The sequence below is a fragment of the Acomys minous genome, assembly GCF_964271855.1.
Source record: "Acomys minous genome assembly, chromosome: 1".
In the NCBI taxonomy this organism is placed as follows: Eukaryota; Metazoa; Chordata; class Mammalia; order Rodentia; family Muridae; genus Acomys; species Acomys minous.
In genome coordinates, this window is record NC_140483.1 from 124,278,980 (window position 1) to 124,306,237 (window position 27,258).

The 27,258-nt window shown below is 42.1% G+C and overlaps 1 protein-coding gene across 1 annotated transcript in view; it reads right to left on the reverse strand.

Moving 5' to 3' along the window:
• NECAB1 (N-terminal EF-hand calcium binding protein 1) overlaps nt 1-3,717 on the reverse strand; it is a 155,341-nt gene extending 151,624 nt beyond the window's left edge. The window contains exon 1 of the mRNA XM_084760026.1: nt 3,316-3,717. Within this exon, the coding sequence (XP_084616152.1) occupies nt 3,316-3,414 (99 nt within the window). The 5' untranslated portion in view covers nt 3,415-3,717. The remainder of the gene's footprint in view (nt 1-3,315) is intronic.
• Nucleotides 3,718-27,258: the final 23,541 nt, after the last annotated feature.

Here is a 27,258-nt window from a genome sequence, read left to right on the forward strand (position 1 = left end):
TCTTTTGGAATTTCTCTAGCGCCAGGAGCAGAATTGAAGACTCTGACCCCCTCTCCCCTCACTGCACAGTAGCAGAGTAGATTAATCAAAAGAGAATCTGACTGCTCCAGGGACTTGTATTTTAAGTGTCACTTTCTTCTCCATTATCTGGATGAGGCAAAAGTTGGGAACTATAGCGGGGAAGAAAACTGGTGTCACCCTTCTGGTCCTTCTGTGTTGCTCAATACTGAAACCAGCTCTGGTCCTGTCCCATGACTAGCAGGTGTGTGTTGTGTAAATATGACCAACAGCAGTGTGCCAGCCTGCTGAGTACCAGCCCTTGGGAGAGGTCTTCTAAGTCTCATCCTGAGGAGGTGCTCACAAATAGTTAAGATGAAGTGCTATGCAATTGTACCCCTTACGGGGAGGGGGAGGGGGGAGGATAATAAAGATTATAATATATCCAGTTTCTTTGTTAGTCTGTGAATTTAGCTATAATTGTTTGTGAACTTATGAATATGAACGTGGAACTCTGACATACTGTAGTGTTTCAAATGTATATTGCATGTGTCCTTCTTTCCTCTGATTTTTAGGATGTGACCCTATAATGACAAGGTGACACCTGCTGAGTATGTATAGGAAAAATGAAATGAAAGAGGATGATGGTACAAAATCTGACTTTCATGTGCAGGCCTAGCATTTATCTCTAGTTTCTAACCGTCTTGCTAAGTCTAGTCATATCAATAGCATCTTCAGACGAGGCTTAACCAGTTTCTTTAAGGGGTCTAAAGATTGGCTGTTTCAGTGGTACTGGAATATAAATACTAGGATTCAGTTCTCCCAGAAATTGGAAATGAGTCTGGAAGGTGAAGAAGTCGCCTGGTGGTTTCATGTCTTTTCTGATCTAGAACAGGTAGCATCTTACCACCTGTTCCTTAGGATCTGAACAGAACTCAAAAAGCCATCATTCTTAGCCATGCTACTAGAATATATGAAGTTTAATCAAATCAAATGATGTATTTATGTTTCACATTTGTTTTTGCCAAAACCAACATGATCCAGAAATGAATAATTCAGAGATCTCTAAATATTCAATCTTTTTTTCATGTCACACAATTCACCAGAGTGTTATATTTTTCGCAAAATAACTCAGAAATGTGTAAACAACATATTTTCTATCCAAGGAAAGCAGTCCAAGTGAAGTTAATCTTTTCTTTTCTCTTTTTTTTTTAATTTTAAAAAACCACATTTCACAGAAAAACAAGCATGTTAACGTCCCTCTTGTGGAATCAGGTTGGTTTTTTGTTGTCGTTGTTGTTGTTGTTTCATTTTGTTTTTTCAATTGTGGAAATAGACGTAAGAAGGTAAGGGGCCCTGATTACAGAAGACAGGCCTTTCAGGACAAAGACCTTATGTTCTTTACAGACTGTGGGAACAACTGTACACATAGACTAAATGAGTCTTAACATTTTTGCTTTTAAAGAACTGAAGTTGAACACTTGGTCTTAGATGGCAAGTCACTCGGGGTGGCTGACTTTCCTCTTACAGAGTTTCAGTGCATTCCTCACCAGAGCAGCACCAGGGTTTGTTAGATGCTTAAGATAAAAGCACAAGGTAGCATTTAGTGTCCCTGGAGGGCAGAGCAGAAATTAGGCCAAAAAGAATGGAGATCGCACTTGACCTCAGAATGAACTTCTTGGCAGATTAGTTTTCTCCCTCCTCATGGTCTAGAAGAGTGAGGCCCTGCTTTCCTCCTGACCCTGGGGGCTGCCTTCCCATGTGTGCTGCTTTGTCTTTATATTCACCCAGCCTAGTGCCTTGGGCTGAGCAGGAAGAAATAATACCAGCTAGTTAAAGCATGCACTGAACCTCTGTAGAAATTATTTATTCAATAATAAAAATAAACTATAACAATCAGGTACAGCAAGAAATGGAAATTAGAAACTCGTGTTTTTATGGGGAGAAAATGGCTAGTCCCCAAACCCTGGATCTCGTGTTGGAACTGCATGGAGATGTAGGGAGAAGGCTTCCAGGAGGTGAGGGCAGACTCTCAATTAAGTGTCTCACACAAATTTTAATTATTGATATAGGTTTCCTTACTAATTTTAACAAAAAGTCTAGATAGTTCATCCAAGACAGAGTGCACAGTCACTGCCCCTTCCCCGTTATCTCCAAAATCGCTGACTGGCCATCATGATACTTGTATTTGATTTTCTCCTATTTTCATTTTTCACAATTAAGTGTATTTGGCCTCTGGCCCACCTCCTACTTGTTTGGACTTTCATAAGAAATGATGGCTCAGAGAAGGGCTAGGGCAGGGACAAACAGGGCTCCTTGGCGTGCTTTGCCCATTTCCTGTCATGCTAAACTAGCTGCGACTAGAACTGCCCGCACTGACAAGACACTACCTGCGTAACAGAGTGAATTTGACAAGTGGGCAACAGCTAGGAAGGCAGGCAACCCAGAGACAGAAAAGCCAGGAGCCTAACAAGGCAGCAGGGTGAGAAACAGAGCAGCCCAGAACGCAGGAACAATGAAACTGCGAGAGAGAGAGAGAGAGAGAGAGAGAGAGAGAGAGAGAGAGAGAGAGAGAGAGAGAGAGAGAGAGAGAGAGAGATATCCCAGCAAGAGGGAAGGAAAATAGCACAGAACGAAAAAGAATAGTCACGTTCGAGATGCGGAGGAAGGAAGTCAATTCCAAACAACAAATGGGACCAAAGGGAAAACAGTCAAAAGCTGGAAGAGAATGCAATGATAGTAATTACAACTTAGCCACAGGGGAGGAGAATAATAGGAGAGGAGCGGGTACCGAAAGGAAAAGAATCATCATAATAAAAGAGACCGTGGCTACCGGAGTAAAATGAAAAGCAAATTTGTTCAAAGAGGTTGTTTTTGGAGGCAGCTGGGAGAGACTGGAGGGGCTTCACAATTTCAAAGGCTTCCATCAGCGCTCCCCAGAACAAGCGAAGGTGCTCTGCTTGGCAGCAAATTGGGCAGCAGGATGAGTCGGGATTAAGTCCTATACAACCCAATGGAGTGTTTCCACTCCAGCCCTGACAGAAGCCCAGGTTGAATGGAAGTCGAACTTTTTGGTCTCCTTAACGCTAGTAATCAAAGCTGCAGGTCTGGGACAGCTCTTTACAAGTTGGGTGACAGTCCATTCTCTCCTATTTGCTTAGAGTCCTCTGGGCGGCGGGGAGGGGGGAACAGCAGGTAGGAGATTGGGTGGAGGTCTGAGCACACAACGCCGGTGGTGGCCAGCTGCTGTTCCCGACCCCTCCTCTCTCACGGGGGTGATGCCTAAGGCTCCCACCTAACTCCTTCGTTTATACTTACGTCGAGGAAGATGGACATGCCCTTGGACAGCTGGAGGGAAGAGCTGAGCTCTTCCGAGGAGTTGTTGGAGGACGGTGAAGTCTCTCGGGAACCCTCCATCCTTGGAAGCCCTGACGCCGGGCCGCGGAGACAGACTGGGCGGGATGCAGAGGCTCTGACCTGATGCTGTCTCAGCTGCTGCCTCCCGCGCCGCACCGCCGGGCTCGGATGCGAGTGGGTGTTCGCTCCGCCGCGCGTGCCTCCCTCCGCTCAGCGCGGACTCTCCTCCCTCTCCCTCCTCTTGGCTTCACAGCGCACTAGCTTTCGCCTCCCCCTTCCCCGGGCTGTCTGAGCCTCACTGGGGATCCGACTCATCCTTGCACTTAGCAACAATGTAGCTCCCCTTGACTGCGAGCATTCTCTGGCCCTGACACGCCCTTAGCCACTTGCCAGAAGTAACCTTCTGGACCTTGCCCACCACAGGACACCTTTCAAGACAGACCAAACGGGGGTTTTGTCCTGAACAGCCAAGGGGCGAGGCCAGTACGGAGGAAAATCCAGGAATGAAAAGAAGGAATCCGAGTTTGGTCTAGTTTTGTCTATTTCATCTTTGGAGGAAGCAGGGCTCTATGCCTGACCCCTCCGTGTCTCCTGCTACCCACATACCCCATACCCGGTCCCTAGATTCCACCTGGGAAAGGATGGCTAGTTCAGTTTTGAATGAAGACCCTGGGTTCGGAGATCTGCCTTAGTTGCTCCTTTATCTTGTGCTCTAGCAAATTGCTAAATTTTAAACTTTGTGTTTTACTAATTGGTAAAATGATCACCATGGTGATATTTGGCTCATAGTTCTGGTGCTTACACATGGGGCACTATCAGGTGAGGCAAGCATCCCCTTGCTCCGGTGATCCTGGTCGTGTGCCTTCCAACATTTTGCATTCTGGCGTTTCCACCTCGGCCAGTTCCAGTCCAGCTTTGTGTCTAGTGTTTACAAAGAATCCGTTTGGCTGGTCTCAACTCTGGCTGCATGTTGGAGTCAACTCAGAGTGTGTGTCACAGCAGATGAGTTGTCTTTCTTCCTTCAGGTTCTTTTCGTTCCTTGACCTCAGAGTTTGTGCTTTCTGAGGCAGGGGGCATAAAAGGCTATAAAGCCACACTCTTCCAGTGGTCCAGGAGTCTGGAACTTCTACAGAATAAATTTGGTAATCTTGAGCCACCATACTCTGAGACAGCCCAAGATATATGGAAAGGAATGTGTAAGCACGTGTCTGACAGTGAGGTCCAACTGAACAGGGCTTTGACATGGTAAGTGCTCTTCCCTACAGAACTTAGGAGCCCCTCAAAAATATTTGCTGTATCTTACAAATATATTTTGGGCATCAACTTGAAGCAGGTAGCCCAAATTAAAAAAAAAAAAAAGACCCTATTATTCTCAGGTTTCGTGTTTTCACAAGAAGAACATCACAATGGGTGGATCTGGGCCTGGGGGAGGTGGGTATGCTCAAACTATTGCACTAACCAAAGATGATACAAGCAGTAAACATGGAATCCCTACTTTGATCTAGCCAATGGACAGGACATTCTCCACAGTTATGTGGAGAGTAGGAACTGACTCTGACCTGAACTCTGGTGTCCCATATTTGAGCACTTCCCCTCGGTGGGGAGGCCTGGTGGCACTCAGAGAAAAAATAAGCAGGCTACCAAGGGGAGGGGAATAGGGTGAAAGCGGGAGGGAGGGAAGAATGGGAGGATACAAGTGATGGGATAACAATTGAGATGTAATCTAAATAAATTAATAAAAAAGACCTTCCAATAGATGCCCCCTATTTGACCACATCCCCTTGTTGGGGAGGCCTGGTGGCACTCAGAGGAAGAATAAACAGGCTACCAGGATGAGACTTGATAGGCTGTGATCATATAGTGGGGGAGGAGGTCCCCTTCTATCACAGACCTAGGGGAGAGGAATAGGGTGAAAGAGGGAGGGAGGGGTGAACAATTGAGATATAATATGAATAAATTACTTAAAGTAAAAAAAAAAAGCAAAGCAAAAACAAAGTAAGGTCCGCATTTCACTCTCAGATTCATGTTCAGCTAGCACGTGGTTGTCCCTGGCCATATTTTTCTTTTCCAGAGCTTCTCAAGCAATCCCGATGAGCCCAGGATGAATAAGCACCTAAATTGAGAAGAGCTGCGGACTTTAGGTAGAGGCTGGTGAACTCAAACCCCTGAAGTCCAGGCCCATGGAACTGAGCTTCATTAAGACACAAACATGACACCTGACTGAGGGGACTACTGATTGGGGCTGGCCTTTGAGGACCTACTAATCCTGCATCTTTGTGTATTTACACCTTATTCACTGCGAGGTTCCTTATATGAACAATTGGAATTGATCCTTTCCCTTGATAGTTGCTTATCAAAAGGAATGAAAAGTCATTACAAAGTCTAGCTGATCCCTCAAATCACACAGAAGCGAGACTGGGGGGGGGGTGCTGACGACGATGAGTGTTATACTGAGTTTACAAAACGTCATATTCCCTCTCACTATTGGCTGGGGAATATAATTTTGTCATAAGTGCAGCCTAAGTCTGGGCCCCCTATGTTGTATGGGTCTCTCTGCCCTCAAAGTCAATCTTGTGAGGTAAACAAGAAGGTTTTCTATGATTATAAATGAAAAGCAGAAAAGTAATCTGTCCCCATTGTTTAAAACTAGAGATGCAGCTATCACACTTCAGTAAAACCAGCCCTGCTTCCTTTACAGAGAATTTGCGACAAGGCTTTCCTTGTTTGCTCTAAGGGGCTATCAAGAAGGAATGTAGGCAGCCTGGAGAGACAATTTAGTGCTCAAGAGCCCTTACTGCTCCTGAGAGGGCCTGGGTTCAGTGCCTAGCACCCAGGAGATGACTCCCAACTGTCTCTCATGTCACACATGATGCACATGCATAGACCCAGGCAAAACACTCATACACATAAAGCAGAAATAAATAAAAAGAACAAGAAATATGGGGATAGTGAGATGGCTCAGCTGGTAAAGGTGTGTTCCGTGAGATCCAGGCTCTGCTCAACCCCATGACTCATGTAAAGGTGGGAGGGAAGATTGGACTTCAGAATTTTCCCCTATAGGGATTCGAAGGCACATGTGTCCACATATAAACAACAACCTGCTGGTTACTATTTCTCTTAATGATTTCCACAAGAATTATATTATGCTACAGATGACTTGCTTTCATGATGAGTGTAATAGTTAAGGACGGTTCCACCAGAAACGGATGACAATTATATTCTCACTCACAGCCAAATTCAATAGGCTTTACAAAGTGGTAACCAAACATATTTTTAGTTTTCTTTTTTTATCAAAACAGAGTGCATTTTGAAACTGTTTTTACACATCGTTTTCCTGCAACACAGATGCTGTACGGCTGTGCATAGCATCAGTTGTACACAGCAGACATCTGACTGGAGGGAGAAATTGTATCTTTTTTCCCCCAACTTATTTGTAGTGAGGGCATGGGAAGAAAGAAAGCAAAGGAGGAAGGATGTAATCGCACATTATAGCTCTCAGACTCGCTATAGACTGACATGAAGATATTTGGAGCATTTCAGCAGATGGCCATGTGGGATTGAATTTCAATCCATCTCTGTCTCATGGAGGAACTATTATCAAAACCCTTTCAGACTGCCAGGGATCTATTTTATTTATACTTTAAATCCAGAGAGCGCTATTCTTCAGAGCAATGACTCAGGATCCTTCCAGTCTGGTTAATGGACATTCTGTTGCTTTGGCAACCTTAGGTCCAAACCTACTTTTTATCTGGGGACCTGAATCCAGGGTGTGTGTTCTGAAAACAGGCAGGATTCATCTTCTGTACAATGAAAGATGATTCCACTCATAGAATCTAGAGCAGAGATTGGAATGCAGGCTTAGCTGACAGGATGCTTAAATCCACAGAAGGCATTTGTTAATTATAATGAGTACGCAGACGTGAGTGTGGAATGGCTGCAATGCTTTAAGAACCCTGCAGGCAATTCAATCAACTTAAAAGAAAGAATTTTGTGAATGAGATATTTCCCCTGATTTCTTTCCTCGTAATTGAATTATTGGTGTTTAGAAGAAGCTACTGATTAAAGAGTGTTGTTTTGTATCCTACTTGAGTTAAAGTGTTTCTAAGACCTAATAGGTTTTTTTGTTTGTTTGTTTGTTTTGTTTTTTTCGAGACAGGGTCTCTCTGTGTTAGCCTTGGCTGTCCTGGACTCACTTTGTAGACCAGGCTGGCCTCGAACTCACAGCGATCCGCCTGCCTCTGCCTCCCGAGTGCTGGGATTAAAGGTGTGCGCCACCACGCCCGGCTAACCTAATAGTTTTATTGTAAGAGAATCAGGATCTTATGAATATAGGATCATGCCATCTACAAATGGGGATAATTTGACTTTTTCCTTTCCTATTTATATCCTTTTTGTTTCTTCCTCTTGCTATATTGCATGAGCTAAGACTTCAAGAACTGTATTGAATAATATAGAGAGAATTGACCTTCTTGTCTTGTCTCTAATTAGGGAAACTGTTTTCGGGTTTTTAGCCAATTAGAATAATATTATCTATAACTTGTCATAGTTTCTTCAGAGCTTCAATAGTTTCTTCAGAGCTTTTATTATGGATGGTTGCTAAATTTTGACCAAGATCGTTCCTATATCTATTCAGATAATCATGTTATGTCTGTCTCTGAGCCTATGTTTATGTTGTATTTATTGACCTGCACATGTGATTTATCTTTGTATCATTCACTCAGTTTGCAACAATTTAATTAAGAATATTTATATAAATTGACCCTAGACATTTGTATTTGCTCTACTGTATTTGACATTAAGGTAGTTCTGTCTTCATAGAATGCATTTGATCATATCCCTTCTTTTTGATTTGTGCAACAGTTTGAAGAACACTGGTGTTAGCATTGGCGGGGAATTCAGCAGTGACTCTAACTAATCTGCTTTACATTACTGGAATGCTGAGGTTTTGTTTGTTTGTTTCCATTGCTTTAAACTTGTTGCTTTTTATGGGTCTTTGTTTATGATGCTTTGTCTCCTCTTATTTTAATTTCGGTGTGTTATATGTAACTATGAGTTTATAAAGTTAAAAATTTCCCAATATGCTTGAAATATGAGTTTTTAAAGTATTTCCTAATGATTGTTTGTACTTCAATTGAGGTGTCTGTTACATATATGCCCCGTAGTCCCCATTCTTAATAGTTTGAATCTTCTCCCTATTTTTTTTTTACCTGGTTTGGCCAGGGAATTGTCAATCTTACTTCATACTAGCTTAACAAAATAAAGTATCTGGTAATAAATCTAACCTACCCTCCCAAAAAACCCTTAAAACAATGAAGAAAGACATTGAAGATGCTGAATGATGGGAAGACTTCTTATGCTCATGAATTGGCAGTCAATATTATGTGGTGTGTGTGTGTGTGTGTGTGTGTGTGTGTGTGTGAGAGAGAGAGAGAGAGAGAGAGAGAGAGAGAGAGAGAGAGAGAGAGAGAGAGAGAATAGTTCCAGAATTCACATGGAAGCACAATGCCTTGAGCAGCCAATGCAGCTGTCAACAGAAAACAGCTCAGGGTACGTCATATGTTTGTAAAATTATACTACAGAGCCGCATGAATAAGATCACAGTGTTACCAGCACAAAAGCAGAAACGTAGACTGATGGAACAGTGCAGAGCACTCAGAAATGAACACATCCAGGTACAGGCACCTATTTTTTCACAGAGATTTCAAAACCATGAGGAGGGCAGTGATGGTTCTCCAACAGATGGTTCCGGGAGGCTAAACCTCCACACAGAAGAAGACAACAAATTCTGCACCTTTCATCCTACACGAATATCCATTCAAAACTGGAACAACTCTTTCTGACCTCTTGGTCTTGGTACTGAGGCCCACTGGGGATAAGGCATCTAAAAGGCAGGTAGGTGTGGAAAGCTGTGGTACAAGGGCATTTTTACAGGCTACAATAGGTATCCAGAACCAAAGAGAGCACATGACTCTTCTTAAAAAATTAGAGGTGTTTTATCTGAGATAAAACGGCGTTCTGTCCCAGCAAGAGATGTGCTTATGTGTATAACACAAAAAACTAACATAGTGACTCCTAGAGCAAACCAAGCAAAACCAGAGAAATCTGGGGAACGGTAATTAGGGGCCATGGAAAACATTGGCATGGTTCGCGCCAAACTCCAAAGCAACCTTCCTGCGAAGGTCACTGGACCCAGGATCAGAGTGATGTTGTACCCTTCCCGGATTTAAATTAATAAAAAAAATCAGATAAACAAAAAAAATTTTTTAAAAAATGGATCAAAGAACTGAATCAAAGACTGAAACTTTGAAATTGCTAGGGGAAAACATTTCGGGAGACAAGCATAAATAAGATTTTCTGATAGTGACTCAACTGTCACAGGAAATAAGGCCAAGACTTGACTAGTGGTATTCCACGGAATTAAATGGCTTCTGTACAACAAAGGAAGCAGCCATGAGAGTGACGAGGCAGTATTCAGAGTGGGGGAGGGGGCAATCTTATAGTAGTTGTACAATAGACAAGGGAGTAATATCTTGATTATAACTACTAAAAAAATATACTCAGAATAAACCACCCAGTCAATGAACATACTGATAATCTGAAGAGACAGTTATCAAGAGAAATATAAATGGACAACAAAAAAATTTTAAAAGATTTCAACATGCTTAGTCATCAGAGAAATACAATTAAAATGACCCTGAGATTCCACCTCACCCCATAGAGTAGCTATCAGCAAGATAACAGAGACAACAAATGCTAGTGAGGATGTGGGGAGGCGGTGAACCCTTACTCACTGTTGACTCATGCAGTTATGGTGCATGGAGAATGACAATTCATGTCGTCCTTGTAGAAATCAGAATGGAGGTTTTCCAAAAAGGATAAAAAGAGAACTGCCATATGACCCAGCAAAAGCCATCCTAAGTATACATCTGAAAGACTCCGAGTCAACATACCATGGAGATATTTGCAAACTCGGATTTATTGATGCACTATTCAAATAGCTCAGAAATAGATTCTCATCAATTGATGATAGGATAAAGAAATGTGATGCAAATAAATACACAATGGAATTTAATTCAGCTATAAGGAAATATAATTAAATAATCATGATACTTGAGTGGGATGGATGTAACGGGAGATAATTGTGTGAAGCAATATAGGGCAGACTCAAGAAGGCAAATATTACATCCTTTCTCACATACATGGAGTCTGGATCTGTGTGTGTGTGTGTGTGTGTGTGTGTGTGTGTGTGTGTGCGCATGTGTGTGTACTCATAAGTGTGTTCATTGTGAGGGGTATGAGAGGAAATGAAGAGCTCTTAAAGGAGATGGGAAGAGGAAAAAGTGAGTTATAGAGTGCATGTGACATGAATCCAGAAAAGATGAACATTTACAGGGAAAGAGAAGCAGCACCTGGCGGGGAGAGGGCTGGCGGGGTGAGGGGGAGAGGGCTGGAGGGGTGAGGGGGAGAGGGCTGGAGGGGCGAGGGGGAGAGGGCTGGAGGGGCGAGGGGGGGAGGGCTGGCAGGGGCGAGGGGGAGAGGGCTGGAGGGGTGAGGGGGAGAGGGCTGGAGGGGGCGAGGGGGAGAGGGCTGGAGGGGCGAGGGGGAGAGGGCTGGAGGGGTGAGGGGGAGAGGGCTGGAGGGGCGAGGGGGAGAGGGCTGGAGGGGTGAGGGGGAGAGGGCTGGAGGGGTGAGGGGGAGAGGGCTGGAGGGGCGAGGGGGAGAGGGCTGGAGGGGTGAGGGGGAGAGGGCTGGAGGGGCGAGGGGGAGAAGGGGGAGTAAGAACAAAGGATAACCAAGTACATGCAAGAAAACCCAGAGGGAAACTCAACACTTCAGATCCTAACCTAAAAAAAATAATTCAAAGATGTTGTTTATCTGAGATGTAGAGAAAGAAACAAGAATCATAGGTTCAGCAAACAGTCCATTTTCTAAGATGTCTCCTCAACAATGCTTCCTACAGACTTCTGAAAAAACTCGTCTCTCTCATGAACTTTCTTTTCATTTCACCTTGGTCAGTTAGTTTTTTGTTTGTTTGTTTGTTTGTTTAGGATTTGATTTAAAAGGATTCAATTGCCTGAGTGTGTATGTACAGGATACACATGAGAGCAGCACCTGTGGAGACCAAAGGATGCTCTTAGATTCCCTGGATTTGAGCTTTCAGGCAGCTGTGTCTCCTGCCATGGGTGCTGGAAACCAAATTCCATCCCTCTGCAGAAGCAATCCATGCTCTTAACCCCCGAGCCTTCTCTCCAGCCCTTTGGTTATGTTTTGTTTTGTTTTGTTGTTTGTGCAACTTTTTTTTACTAGAGTATAGTAATTGTATAAAATAGAATATTTCTGGGTTGTGGAGATGGCTCAGTCATGTGCCTATAACGCACGCACAAAGACTTCTTCAGATCCCCAGAATCTGCACAGTAAAGCAGGGCACAGCAGCGCGCCTATAATTTCAGCACTAAGGAGGAACAGATATGCGGATATTCTTGGAGTTCCTTGGTGGCCAACAGGCTTAGTCAGATGCATCAACTCCAGGTTCAGTGAGAGACTCTATTTCAAACAAGATCAAGGCAGAAAGTGAATAAGGAAGACACCTAAAGTTAGGCCCTGGCCTTTACACACACTTACACAGACACGTGCACACCCCTACACAAACATCTGCATGAACACAAAATGAAGGAAGATAATTAAAAGTTCCCTTGTGATATCTTCATACATTCCTGTAATATAATTCAGGCATATTTAATTGGTCACTTAGCTTTTTGCCGTTTAGACTCTGAATAATAAATTCTGTCTAAATTTCTCCTGCTAAAGTGAGACATAGCCTAAACCACAAAGGAAAAAAAAAGGCTTCAAAAATTAGTTCTCTTCAAATATACATTGTGTGCCTGCTTCATCCCAGGCAACTCACAGCCAAGGATGAAGAGCGGTAAAAGCCACATGTTAGAGAAACATTCTCTGAGTAGACAGTTGTACTGCACTCATCCAGGAGTCCTGCTGGAGGGTTGTGGTTGGGGTGGAGAGAAGACCAGGAACAGCACTTCCCCTATCAGAGCCTGGTCTCTGCAGACTTCTCTGCAGCTGTAAATGGCAAGAGTAGAACTCAGGAGCTGTAAGTAAGGGCTTTTTAAAGCATTAACTAATGCGGACTACTTTGTTATAAGTAGGATAAAATTTTTCTCCTCTGCCACTATATGATAAATTAAGACCGCTTTTATTGGCTTATGCAGTATGTGCTTCTACTTTAGTAAATCACAGAATTCTAAGCATTCACTCTGCCTGTTGCTATGTTTCAAACACTCTGTCTTCATCTTACTCATCTATGGGCACTGCAGTTTGAGTCTGAAATTCCCCCACGTCTTGTTGCTTTGAGTGGTCAGCTCCCAGAGTGTGGTACTGTCCTGGTGGTCATGGAACCTTCAGGAGAGGAGGCAGAGGTAGGTCACTGGAAGCAGACCTCTCTCTGTTAAACTGGTCCCTGATTCTAGCCTGCTTCTTGGCTTTTCACATCCATGTGCACATCTACTGTCACACCCTCAGGCCACCATGAATTAAGCTGCACTGATTTACCACAGAACTGCCACACAGTCTGAAGTTAAAAATAAGTCTTTCCTTATGTTTTTCTGGGAGATATTTTGTCGCAGCAATGAGATGTCAGTAATAACCATGGTCAAGCTTCCTTGTCTGTAAAAGCGACAGTGAGGCTTCACGTGTACAAGGTTCAGACAAGGGGAGTGTGCTCAACAAAGACAGTCACCGCAAAACCCAACAGCCTGCTTGCAAAGACAGTGAATCCTCTCAGGAAGTTTGCAGTGCAGTGTCTGTACATTGAGATGAGGAAGCAGTGGTGGTCACTGATACTGAGACAGTGTTATCTATGACTCTGGACACTACTGATTACTCACTCCTTTTTGAACCTTGAGCATGGCTGCATTATTATTATTATCATCATCATCATCATCATCATCATCATCATCATCATTATTATTTTATTCTCCATTTTTCTTCCTTCTTCATGGAATCCTCTAATTTTTCTAGTCTTCTAAATGCTGTTCTCTGAAAGGTTATCCTAGTTTATCTCTTGTCTTAGCTAGGATTTAGCTGTGAAGAGACACCATGACCACAGCACTGTTTATAAAGCAAACCATTTAACTGGAGCTGGCTTAGTTCAGAGGTTTAGTGCATGGCATCATGAAGGCAATCATGGTGCTGGAGAAGGAGCTGAGAGCTCTGTGTCTTGATACACAGGCAGCTGAAGGATATGCCACATTATGCCTACCTTGAGCATATGAGACCTCAAAGCCCACCTCCATGGTGATACAATTGCCCCAGCAAGACCACACCTAATAGTGCCACTCCACATGTTGAAGCATTTAAACACATGAACCTGTGGAAGCCATTCCTGTTCAGCCCATCACATCTCTCATTATTACTCTCTTTTGTATACTAATTTTATCCAACCCTACAATTTCCATGCATCTGGATGCTGATGACTGTAGAGTTTTATTTTCATCTGGGTGTGACCCATTTCCCTATAGATGTTTCTTAGACATTGAATTGAAAAACATCTTAAAATATCATTATTTCTCCTAATTGTACTTGGGTCCGTATTTTGTTAAAGAATGTCATCATTCCTAATTTATCCAGAAGGAAGATCCAGGAATAATCTTAGACTAGTTTCTCCACCCTTCCTCTATCTTCACCCTTATCTAATCAGTGGCAGAAGCTTTTCTTTCTACCTTCTCCTTTCTGCCCTTATAAACCTGTCACCTCTCAGGAGGAGCAAAATCTTATGCTGCCTCTTTGGTTATCCTGTCATCAATCTGGCCTTCTGAATCCATCCTTAAAACTTTTCACAGAGTCAGGCTTTAAAAAATAAGCAGACACAAAAAGACTTAAAATTCCTCAGAGGCTCATCAGAGTCTGCAAAACAAAACTTACCTTAATGCATTGTCTTTGCTGTTCTCCTCCTACCTTCTTGCCAAACACAACATTCTGCCCATCAAGAATTTCTGGCGTCAAATTAGGTGGTGAGGTCAAATGACACCGAGAAGAGCTGGGATCCAATCCCAGCCTCGCTCATTATCTTCGAACAATACCAAGGGGTGGTAATTAGCTTCTATTTTTCTCAACTCCCAAATAAAAATGGGAATGGATCCTACTGTTTGGTGTTTCAATGACAATAGAGTTAAATAGTGCATGCAAGACATTCAGCAGGGCGACTTGCACAAAACAATGGCAAAAAAAAAATCGCTAGTTATCATTATGCAGATTTCCTAAACTTTACTTACTCCCCCATGCTCCCGGGTGGCTGCTCTTTGATTAAGTGCCTGGAACACACATCTTCCTTAACCAGCCTGCTGAGGGCTTGGACATCACTGCACATCCTCTGACCCCACACTCCCACCGACATCCAGAGCAGCATTGATCTCTTGTCTTCCCCTTGCCCACAGGTTCTATGCGTACCAACTAATATCCATTACTATATCTAGATAAAAATAATATTGTAGCATCCTCACTGCTTAACTGAACTCAGGTACAACAGAAAGCAGACTGAGACAAAGAACAAGAAAAGTTTATCTCACATCCGATCATTTTCTGCCTCAAAAAGTATGGGAAGGAAACAATTTAATGTGTGGGGAAATTAGTATAGCCATTTGTGCTAAAGTTAAGACATAAAGACCCTTTGCCCAAACAGTGTTATTTCTAGCATTTTTCTAATAAGTCGAGCAGACAACTTCACAGAGATGTTATCTTGAGCCTATTTACCTTAGTTTGAGGAAAAGTCTGATGCAAAATTTGCATAGGTGACTTAAAATGATAAATGAAGTCCCATATCAATAAAATTAGTGAGAAGCAATATCTAGAAAGGAAAAGAAGGAAGGAAAAATACTTATCTGGATGGCCACAGTTTTGCAATAAAATATAGCTGACCATGGCATCATGGCAGCCATCTCTCATCCCAGTGGCTCTCCAGGGGTGGAAGAAATAAAGGGGAATTCTCCTTCTCGCATTTATCTCCTTTCCATGCCTTGTCTCCCTAATCAGTTTCACCATACTATTCTCTCCCCTCCCTGTATTAGGACTCCCTGTTTTAGGTTGCGCTAATTTCTCTGTTATCCAGGCAGCCTAGGAGAGACAGATGTGGTCTCTAGCAAGCATAGTCCCAGCTCTGTGCTCCTTGTGTGCTCAGAAGCATTTTAGGTTGCAGGACTCGCGTGGATCCTTGAATCTGACCTGTATTGTAGGTGCTTTGTCAATTTTTCCCCCCATCTACTATCACTTTTGGGGAATCTGAGATGGCCCTCAGGACTAGAAGATTGGATACTGGTAAAAGTAGCCACTATCCTTCACTGAACTCCGCTGCGTTCAGTGCACAGTGATTGAAATGTAATTTATAGAGTCCATGTTTTATATAACTTCAATTCCCAGGAATAGGGGGAAAGGGGATATGTATGCAATTAAAAATCAGTAGTTAAAGGATGATATAAGTAATTATGTAAAGAGAATGTGAATGCCTGCAGGGTGAGTGTATGACTATGTGTGTTTGTATCTAGAGATATATATAAGGGAGAAAATAGAAAATACTTTTGTCTATTTTCTTACTTATAAAACTATAATAACTATATACTATTCATTATCCAAAATGTTAGAAACTTATTTCACATGAAGAGAGATGTTTAAATAATAATGTAACATATAAGAAAAGACAATTCCCCTTTCTAGATCCATTGTACATCTCATCTCAAAAGCTATATATAGGTATATATTCATATATATATACATATACATATATGTTATACACAGGCGCGCATGTGTATGTGCGAGCGTACTCGCGCGCGCACACACACACACAAATGGGGTGGGGGGGGGCAGGGGAGAATTTACTCTGAAGCAACAAAACTGAAACACATCTGTAGGTCTGTAGGTCTACACAGCCAGCCACTTTGTCTATGTTCCAAGTCCTCACATTATTCTGTCCTATCCCTTTCTTAGGCTTTTCTCACCACACTCTTTCACCAGTGTATCCAAGTGCTCTGTCCCTCTCCACAGCCACGTATGCTTGACATTGTCCCTGAAGCTCCAGCCTTCCCAGGTCTATGAGCCCATTGTGCAACTTGTTATGATTTCTAAAATTCCCATGCCTTTGTCAACGTCTTGGTAAAATTCATATCATTAAATATTGTCAGTAATCCTAAAGAAAATTTGATTTGCCCACATAAAACATTAATAACTATATTTGCAGTTTGAAATGTTCAAATTTATGATTTTTTATGACAGGAACAAATCATGCTAAAAATGATAACTCAGTTGTAAATAAAATAGTTATACAATAAAAATATATCCCAAAGCACCAAAATTAAAGAAATAAAATGACTGGTTTCAAGGAACGTCTTTGAAGCCATGTTGCCTTCAAATACAGAAATAACCAACTTGCTCCATTCCAGGAATTTTGTTCCATGGTCTTTGGCGTCCATTGTTTTTGGCAGCACCATGCACCATAGCAAAACTATAAGTGGAAGAATTGCCTCATGACGGTCAAGAAACAAAAAGAGAGGAAGAAGAGGTCAGGACCATATCTACTCCACAGCGTCCCTCAAGGGCATACAGTCTGTGGCCTGACTTCTTTCCATTAGACAGAACCAACCATCCCTTGATAGCACCACAGGCTGCTGATGCATTCACGAGACAGGCCTTTGGGGATCAGTGAAGAGTCTAAGGGTATTAGTTCCAAAGCATGCCTTTGTAAAGTCCCCAGGGACAACACTGCCTCTTGCCCAGGCTGACTGAATAGAAGGAACAGTAGGTCAGAGGGGCCAGAATTTGAGAGTTGAATACAGCAACTCTCTGCCACTTTTTGGCATTCAGGAATCATGTCTGAGTAGACCAATATGAAATAGGGTTGAGGTAGGAGAGCAATGTTGTCCAGCTTGCCAGTTGAATAACACAGCGGAGTCGTGAAAGAAGCAATAGTCAGAGACTACCGACATATACCAAATAGTGATAATAATTATTAGCAGTTATGTTTTTACAAAGGACCTTCTTTCAGACACTCCTCAGAGAAAATATATTCTCAGGACTCATTGAACATTTATACATTATGAGATAGATATTATTATTATTATTATTATTATTATTATTATTATTATTATTATTATTATTATTATTATTATCCTTAATTTATTCACAAAGAAACTGAGTGTCCGAAATTTGAACACTCTCCATTGTGCAATGTGTAAAAGACTTGCTCTCAGACAGGGATTCTGTCATGCTTATTGGACTCAGCATAGGCCACTGTTCTTTCCAAGCCCCCAATCACCAGCTCAGAAGCACATTAATCTGGCTCTAAGGATCTTAGCCAGGGCATTGCAAATGCCTTCTGGAAAGGTTCTTGATATTGACAAATTCTTCTGTACTCAGTTTGTCATTTTCTCAGACAGCACCCTTAAACTTCTCTTCAGTGCACGTACATCCCTCCTTTGTAGCTTTCCCCATTAGCCCTATAAAGATTGACCCAAATTATGATGATGTATCAGCCAATCATTGATTGTGGGGCCAGAAGACAGGAAGTGTAGCCAAGTGTTTCCTTATGGCTATGGGAATCCACTGAGAAGGAAGATAGCACCAACTCTTCCAGCAGCTGGAGACCTGTAACATCCTGGTAAAGGGGACCTGACCAGAGAGAACATCAAGGACATGCCTTCTTTTGATTCCAGTATTGTGTGTACATGTATGTGAGTCCAAGTTTAATAACTTGCCCAGGGAAATTAAGATGTTACATACCACATTCTAGAGCTCTGCGAAACTGAAAGCGAAGGCATGGCTTGAAGTACTGTTTCCTAAGGAAGGGAGATAGCAAAGTACTAAAGACTAAAGACTAATCAGATTTCAAATGACACAGAGCCATAAGGATGTCATCTATGTAGCTGATACGATGCATGTGAGCACGCCCCGCCCCCATCCTGACAAACACTGCCACAAACGGTAAACAAATCCAGTCATCACACCGGATACGATTCTCAAACCCGTTAATTAGAAAGAAAGGCTAAGACTCCTATGCTTTGCCCAGTGTTTGGCAATGAGTCTCCTCATCAGTTTGGATCTGCTGCTGGGTGGAGCCTCTCAGAGGACAGCTATATGAGCAAGCATAGCAGAATATTGTTGATAGTGTCAGAGGTTGGTTCTCTTTCATGGGATGGGTCTCAGCTTGGGCCAGGCATTGGTTGCACATTCCCTCAATCTCTATCTTTATCCCGGAACATCTTGGAGGAAGTCTTGTGGAAAAGTACAGGGATGAATAGAAGCACTTGGACGTGACAGGAGCTCCACAAGAAGACCAACAGAGGCAGCTAACCAGAGCCCAGAGGGGCTTGTGGAGACTGAAGCATCAACCAAGGACCATGCATAGAGTGGACATAGGCCTCATACACAGATGCAGCAGATGGGCAACTCACACTTCATGTGGGTTCCCTGGTCAGGGGAGCAGGAGCTGTCTCTGTCATGGACTCCGCTGCCTGCTTTTTGATCACTCCCGCCCTGGTGGGCTACCCCACCAAACAACAGGAGAAGACAATCTCAGTCCCAATGCAACTTGATGAGCTGGGGTGCTTGGGTAGGGCGGCTTCCCTTTCTGGAGGAATAGGGGAGGAGAGGAGGGAAGGAGATGTAAAGTGAATAAATAAGTTAATTTAGAAAAGAAAGGCTAAACCTCTAAGATAAGGGATTCAACCATACCATAGACAGTAGTAGTTCCCAATCCTTTCCCCAAGGAGACCAGCAAATATACTTTAAAGGTTATGTGATGATAGCTCTAACACAGGAAGACTTGACATATGATCACTTTTCCTCCACTGACACTGTACAATCAATGAATGATAGTCAGAAAGTAAATAGAAAATTGTCTTGCAAAGTCACACGGTTGAGCCAATGGCTTTACAGACTTATCCACCACTTAGGATAAAATAAGAGGCATATTTAGTGGTTGAAAGAATTTTCATATATGTTCCTTTTGTTACTAGGACTGGAAAGGCCAAGTAGAATCTCTGAATACTTCCCTGGAATCAAAATACACAACTGGATGCTAGTGTCCCCCAACCCCCAAGCCATAGATTATCTAACAAAATCCCAATGTCCAGTGTCAGAAAATAGCTTTTCAAGTTGTTGGTCATGGAAATGCAAAAGATTCTCAGAACAACATAGGCTACCACCACTGTCCTTGGTTTGCTACCCAGGCACCAAAAATAAGACCCTGTTGCTGAAAACACCACACACTTGGAACACAAGTCGGGAGTGGGGGGTGTGGGATCAACCTGGATCTGACCTGAAAGCTTCTTATCTGAGGGCTAGATCTCATAGTATGCAAAGGTGCTATATAACCTGCCAAGGGAGAAAAACAACTAATGGTTCCATCCAGCTGTAAAGTCTATGAACCACAACAAAGGCTGACTTGGCAATGGTGGAAGTTTTATATGGGGGGTAAAAAAAAATCCAGCCATCTAATTGGATTTAATGTCCTTCAACAAGAAGGAATTTATGCCTTCTACTATTAATCTACCCTTGGCTACTACCCTTGGCTGATGAGGGCATGAACCTGGAGGTGAATCTCTAACTACTACCTTCCTAAAAGAGGGTAATTTATAGCTACACTTGGAATGCCCACAGGTAAGAGTACCTCTTACCCTTCATCAAAGAAGCTTCTTTTTGCAGAAGACAGACTATTACAGAAAGCCACAGCTGGTCAAAATACAGACAATTGGCTCTGGGGTGTCCAAGACCAATTGATATATCTAAAACATAGCCCCTATACCCAAGGCTCAGGGAATATCATGGAGGAGGGGTTAGAGAGGTTGTGAGGTCCTGAAGATCAAGGCGTCAGTGAGGTGGTGTTTTCTAGATAGGACACAGAAGTTGCATTTATTAAATCTCAACCAAACCTGCAAAATGATAATACCAGTGGACATGCCAAGGTCCCAGATATAGATAAAGAGTTATAAGCAATTAATGGCAGATGAGAGAGGGAAAAAAAATCAGTCTTCTTCCTGAAAATACCTCTGGTAGGTTGTCCAATCTCAAGTGGTGCGCCCTAGACACCTGTACATATTAGTGACTCTAATGGGACTCAGCATGTTGTATAAATGAATATACAAATATGTGTCCACATATGCATATATATAGAACAGTAATAATTAAAAATTAAGAGGCTATGAGTTGAGAGGAAGTTAGGATAATGCAAAGAGTTGGAGGGAGGAGAAGGAAGAGAGAAACTATATAAATACAATTCCCCTGGGTGAAATTCTCAAGTAAGTAAAACATTTGAAAAAACAAAATCAGTGCCACACAGGAGCCAACTGCAGGATTGGTGACACTCACAATAGCCAAAGATATGCAAAACGTGGTCCCCTCCATCCTCTCTTCACTTATTTCACTGGCCTACCTGCAAGGGTTGTATAAACTCTGAAGGAGACTGTACCTACTGTAGATAAAGCATTAACAAATGAGAGAGCCTTGTTTTTTCCTGGATTCTGCCCTTGTCCACTTTCATAGTTATTCACTGGGCTTATCAAGGGCATCACAATAATTATAATAATAGACCCTACATGGGCTAGTAAGATGGCTCAGCGGATGGACCCACTTGCATCTTGGTTTTGATTTCCACACGGTGGGAGAAGGCCAACTTCTGCAAGTTGTCCTCTAAATTCCATGCCAGTGCATGTGCCACAGCATGAACATGCATCACACGTGCATGCACCCCCTGCACCCACACACTTTGTCTAAACAAGTGAAAAGGTATTAAAAACTTTAAAATAAAGCAGACAGTCTGCATGAACTAAAAAAGCATGTGCTTAATGCCACAGCTAAATATTCCATCAGTAAGTAAGAGTAACTTTTTGAGCTTCCGCTATTTGTGTCATCCTGTAAGGGCTAAAAACAAACAAACAAACAAACAAACAAAAAGAGAGAGATTTGGCAGTAATTTATTTTCATGCCTGTTTTCTACTCTAGAAAGGACAGAAAGGATGGCAGTTGGTTCTGGGGAATCAGCAGGGATTACTTGTGTTTTCCACAGTCCTTTAACTAGTCCTGACACCAGAATTTATAACAGTGCCTAGATCATGAGAGCCACTGTACAGCCAAGGCAGTCGAGAAGCAGGCACATGGTGATAGGGTCCGTGGCTCTTGAATTATACCAGTTTTTATAGTACTCTACTGGAGTAAGACGCTGTTATTCAAGATATGGTATGCCCAGTAATTTGAGATTCCTTACATGGCATTGTGTACCCAGTAAACAGAGCACAATAGTTTAGGGAAAAAGGCACAGCAGTGAAAATAACCCAGTAAGAGTCAACACAAATGATTTTCTGAGGAATTCATAGGTTCTATTTTGGTAACATGAATCTGTATAGAATGAGTTCAATCTACCACAGGGAAATGTTCTACCAGTGGATTCAGTATAAGACTCACTACACATAAATCTATTGCATAAACCTGCTGAAAAAAGCGATACTATGTAGCTCTTCAAGAGAAATAAGATTCATATCCTATAACAGAAGCAGAAAGAAAAACACTTCAGACAACATGATCCAGTGAAACCTCTATTCTATTCAGAGTTTCATGTGCAGCTTTAATTGAAATGGTAAGTCCATTGGCCTGGCCGAGGCCTGGCAACCATAGGGTCAGAAACATCCAAGATGAGGGTCTAAGTCTAACAACAAGTAAGTTGACTGGAAATGTTACAGAGGGAAAAATAACAGCAGGAGATGAAGAAAGCGAAGAGTGTGTTTCATTTGCTTCTTTAGGATCAATAGCAATAGCATTGCTGTAGTTTGTCCCACTAATCTTCTGGCTGCAATATTACTCACAAATTATGATTAAATACAGGTCAGAAGAAGCTATGTGTATGTCTTGAAAGTTGTGTAATAGGCAAATGCATTTGAGTGGTACAAGGGGACCTGTAGAAGGCTTGACACTGTACTTAGATTCCCCTTGTCATACCAGTGTAATTTGCTCCAGGTACAGTAGTTGTTGCCAGCCAATACTCTCTGCCAAGGAAAGAAATCCAAGCCTCACATGTAGATGCCTTGTGGGCATGGTCTCTCATCAGAAGTAACTCAAATCTAATAACTGACATATGTGGACACAACATCTATGCTGTGACTTTTATGTAAAGCTCCCCAATAGAAACTCATATGTTGCATTTTTGGTTCCTGCCTGGTAGATTTAGTCACTGAGGTGCGATTGGATCATGAGAACTCTAACATTATCAGTGAATAATCCATCAATGGACTCATAATTTGATGGAGTTACTGTGAGGAGATAGAAAATTGGAGGTGGGGCCTACTTGGAGGAAGTATGACACTGATGCATGGCTAGGGGGGACATATATCTTCTTCCTAGACCCTCCTTGTGTGTCTTTGCTTTTGTGTTTACCATGGAGTGAGCCACTTTGTTCTGCCACACCCTTCTACCTTGCTATTCTGCCTAGCAACAGAACCACGAGAACATTCCCTTTGTAAACCATGTACACAGATGTCCCCTTGAAGACCCTGTGCTTGGGAAACGCCAACTAAGACAGGGCATACACCTGGTTTTCAAAAAATTATTAGTACTTTGGTATCAGAAAACATTTCAGGGTCTGGATGAGATGCTTTATTCTTTTTAGTGTGCTGAAACTGGAGTAGGACTGAAGATGACTAGGAAGATGCTGCAGTGGGAAGTGTCCCCGGCTTTGGAAATAAAGGACTGCAAACACCGAGGGCTACACAAGAACATCTAGGTAACCAAGTGTCTCCTTGTACTTGGAGCATCATCTCTTAAAAGGTAAACTGTATATTTGGGTAAGGGATGTCAAGAAGGACTATTGGTCTTTCCTAAAGACGTCCCTGCTTATACGCTTCACTGCTTTCAGTCAGGCAGAGGCAGCCTCTTCTCCTGAGGCATCAACTCCATGATTATAGATTTCCAGTAATGACACGAAATAAACATTTGCATGATGCATGAGTGAATTCTAATATCCCCAATGTCAGCTGTGTTTGTCTGAAATGCCTGGAGCCTGCTTATCACCATATATAATATTCATAAAGCATTTTCAATCCCTTGACAGAGGCTCTCTGCAGAAAGGATACAGTTATCTTTCTCTAAAGGATATGGTGAAGATTAATTAGTTAATTTCTTAAAGTGCTTCAGGGATGAAGTTTCTTTGCTCAAACTAATTATGAATATCACAATGTGTTTATGCTATCAACTCACACTTCTGAAGCTGAACAGAGCTTGTTTTTTTTTTAAATTGATATAAGGAATACTTAGATATGCCATTACTTCCTTATGCCACTAAGATTACTTTGCAGTTCAAAATGTAGGCTTATGAATGATGTTAGATCACTGAGGCAACTTGAATCTGATTATACAGTCCAGCAGTTCGCACAACTTCTCATTTGGGGCTCATTTAACAATGCAGACATAGTGTATTATCATTTTAAACGTATGAATGTAGAAGCTAATACCCTTACTCATATAATGGCTAGGAGTCTTTATAAAAATCTCATTTACAAATAGCAGGGCCAAGCCCATGAAACTAAATAATATAATGCATACAGTACTTGTTAACATTCCTAAGATGCACAAGAATACCCAGAAATGTGGAGCTAAATGTTTTTTATATTTTTACCTCCAAGTATTAGACTCTACTTTATTCACAGGAGACATGTTTCACTGTTATATGGCAGAAACCTCCTAACAGGCCTCTGAACTCCTTACCCAGCTCTTGAGTCCCTTACGTCACAATGGTCTCTCAATGCTACACATAGAATTTCCACCTCTGTGGTGATGCAGGCAAGTGGAGATAAGCCATAGGTCTCACCAAGAGCAGAAAAGTAGCTGTACTTCTTGCTTCTGGAGAAGAAACTTGTGCTCCGTAGCACAAAACAAGACAATCTAGTTTTTGGCTGCTTTCAGGTTCGGAAAGGTGTTTCTATTCATAGGAGCCTGGTTTTGAATGTGATCATTAAGGTTGGAAATGAGCCAACCTTACAGTCATGACATACTCTATAAGTGGATTCCATCCCTCCAGAAATGTATTCCATCCAAGTGTGAGATCTGGACTTTCAGGTATCAAAAGAGGCTCTTAAGTTTCTGAAGTAATATAAAAGTCTTTGCCTTATGCAACTATGGGACCTGAATGCAATTAGAAATATCAGATGTGAAGCCCAGTCTTTCGGATACATAACAGAGAGCAATGGCTTGGATGTGTGGCCATATTGGAAACTTAATTCTCAATGTGATGGTTTTTAGATGTGGAGCTCTACGAAAGGCCACTGTCTCATGTGTAGTAGTTTGGGAAATGTCCCACATAGGCTCAGGCATTTCGGTACTGGGTTGGAGAGGCTAGGAGGTATAGCTTGGCTGGGGGAAGCAGATCACTGGTGGCAGCCTATGAGAGTTTAAAGCCTCCTGCCATTTAGTATTATGTTTCTCCCTTCCTTTTAAAGACACGATCACCCAGTTTCTTGTTCCTGTTGCTGTGCCTGACATGTCTCTGCCCCTCTGGAACCTTAAGGCAGATCAAATTCTCTGATCCTTTAGTTGCCTTTGGTCATGGTGTTTAATCACTGCAACAGAAAAGCAGTGCTATATTATGAGACTTCAAAATCTTACACACACAAAAAAAATCCTCCTTGGTCATTGGTTTCTTTTCTGGCCATGTGACACCTCTCTCTCTCTCTCTCTCTCTCTCTCTCTCTCTCTCTCTCTCTCCCTCTCTTGCCTGCCATTGTGAGCTGCCATCCACTGTAACATGATACACCCAAGGAGATCCTCTCCAGAGCCATGATTATGCCATTTAAACTCCCAATTGTCAAAATTGTGAGCTAAATAGAGCAACTTTATTTACCCATGGGAATTCCACTATAGTAAATTTAAAATACAGCCTGCTCCATTAGTTCAGCCGATATGGCATGAACAGCCATCATGCACATATGAACCTTTACTATCAAGCATGAGGATGACCATGACCACAGATTTTGATCCTATGAATAAGAGATTTCAGCAGCTGAAATGTAACACCACCCTAGAGAAATGGAGTCTGACCCTCCAAATAAGAAATCTGTTTTTCAGACATTGACTTATGTCTTTTATGTGTGAATTCTCTCTTTCCCCATAAGAACCATCCTTAGAAACATATATTTGGACCTCCACCAGAAGCAACTAGACCTTTTATTATAAAATTTGGCTTTTCGGGTATAACATACACCCCTCCTAGAAGCACTTTTTATATGGAATGTCATCCAAATCATAAAATTTAGCTCCATAAGCATACAACATAATGCTCTAGCCATGTAACTATAATTCAGCCATATACACAAGTTCTCTAAAACTTGACAATTGATAATCATAAATACTTGAACTCCATGTATATATCTCCATGTGCAAGCTGAGTGCCTATGCTCCATGCATAGACGTTAGTATCATGAACAGATTCTCAGTCTTTCTGGCCAGGGACCTAGAGTGCCATATATGAATAATCACTATCAAGAAACAAAATATGCTTCTGTAGGGCCATGAAGGTAACAGTTCATGGCTGAAATTCCATTTTCCACAACTACAACATCGGTTTACGAAGTAGGAAATTGATTGCTTCAAGTGTAGGTAACAAACACTAAACATGGGCAATCATGTCTTACCTCTGGGATTTCAGGCACAGCAAATGCCTTATTAGTCAGACACTGGCCTTCCACAGCATGGAAACTACTGTCCAAATGATGGTACCCGCACACCACGTGTTGGGACTAAACTGTAATCGCCTCAGGTTCATTTATTGAAGACCCGATCCAAGTTTGGCTAAATTTCAACACAGGGCCTTTAAGGATATTATTACAATTAAATGATATCAGGAAGGTAGATCCCTAATCTGCTCAAGACTAGCATCCTTATAGAAGAAACAAAGACACCAACTGCTTTCATCTAGTGCACACAGGAAAAATGATACGAAGGCATAGTGAGAAAGGGGCTCTCTGAAAACTGGAAAGACAAACCTCAGTTAGGTGAGTATAGTGCCACGCACTAGTGATCATAGCACTTGAGCACACGCAGGAGTGTCACAGGTTCAAGGCCAGCCAAACTAGATAGTGAGACCTGTCTCAAAGGAAAAAAAATCTGTGTGGATGTAGCTCAGTGGTGGAACAATTGTATAGCACACACCTGACACTAGGCTCCATTCCCAGTACTATCAGATGCGAGAAACCACCGCAGACCCTGAATTTGCTAGTACCTTGAACTTTTGGACTAGAACTATGGAAAAAATTTACTTCTCTTGGTTGTGATACTATACACCACACTATTGCACCCTTTATAGACTAATATGCAGGTAACAAATCTAAATCTCCACTCATTCATTTAAGTCGTAGAAGCTTTCCCAGGCATGAAACCTGATCAAATTGGGATTCCATGTATGGAATCGATCTACCCCTGTAATCAAGAAATTATACACATAGCATTTGATACTAAACGTATTATGAATATGATCTTAAAAGTGTCCTGACCTGATGGCACAAAAACAAAACCTAAATATACTATGTGTTAACTACATTGCCCATTACTATGACAAAATACCTGACAGGAAACCATGTAATGGATGGAGTATTTATCTTGGCTTATGGTTTGAAGACACTGTGTCCGTTATAGCGGGAAGACATGGTAGCAGATGACACCATGGCTACAGAATTACAGTGGCTTGCTCACATCACAGGGGCAAGGAAGTAGAGCAATTCCTCTGGTACAGGGCTGGTCTATAGCCTGAAAGACCTGCCTTCTAGTGAGCCACCTCCTCCAGGGAGGCTGGAGACTAGCCAAGGCATCACCACAAAGTTGGGACCACTAAGTTAATTTTTATAATGATTTTGGAACAAGTCTGGTTTA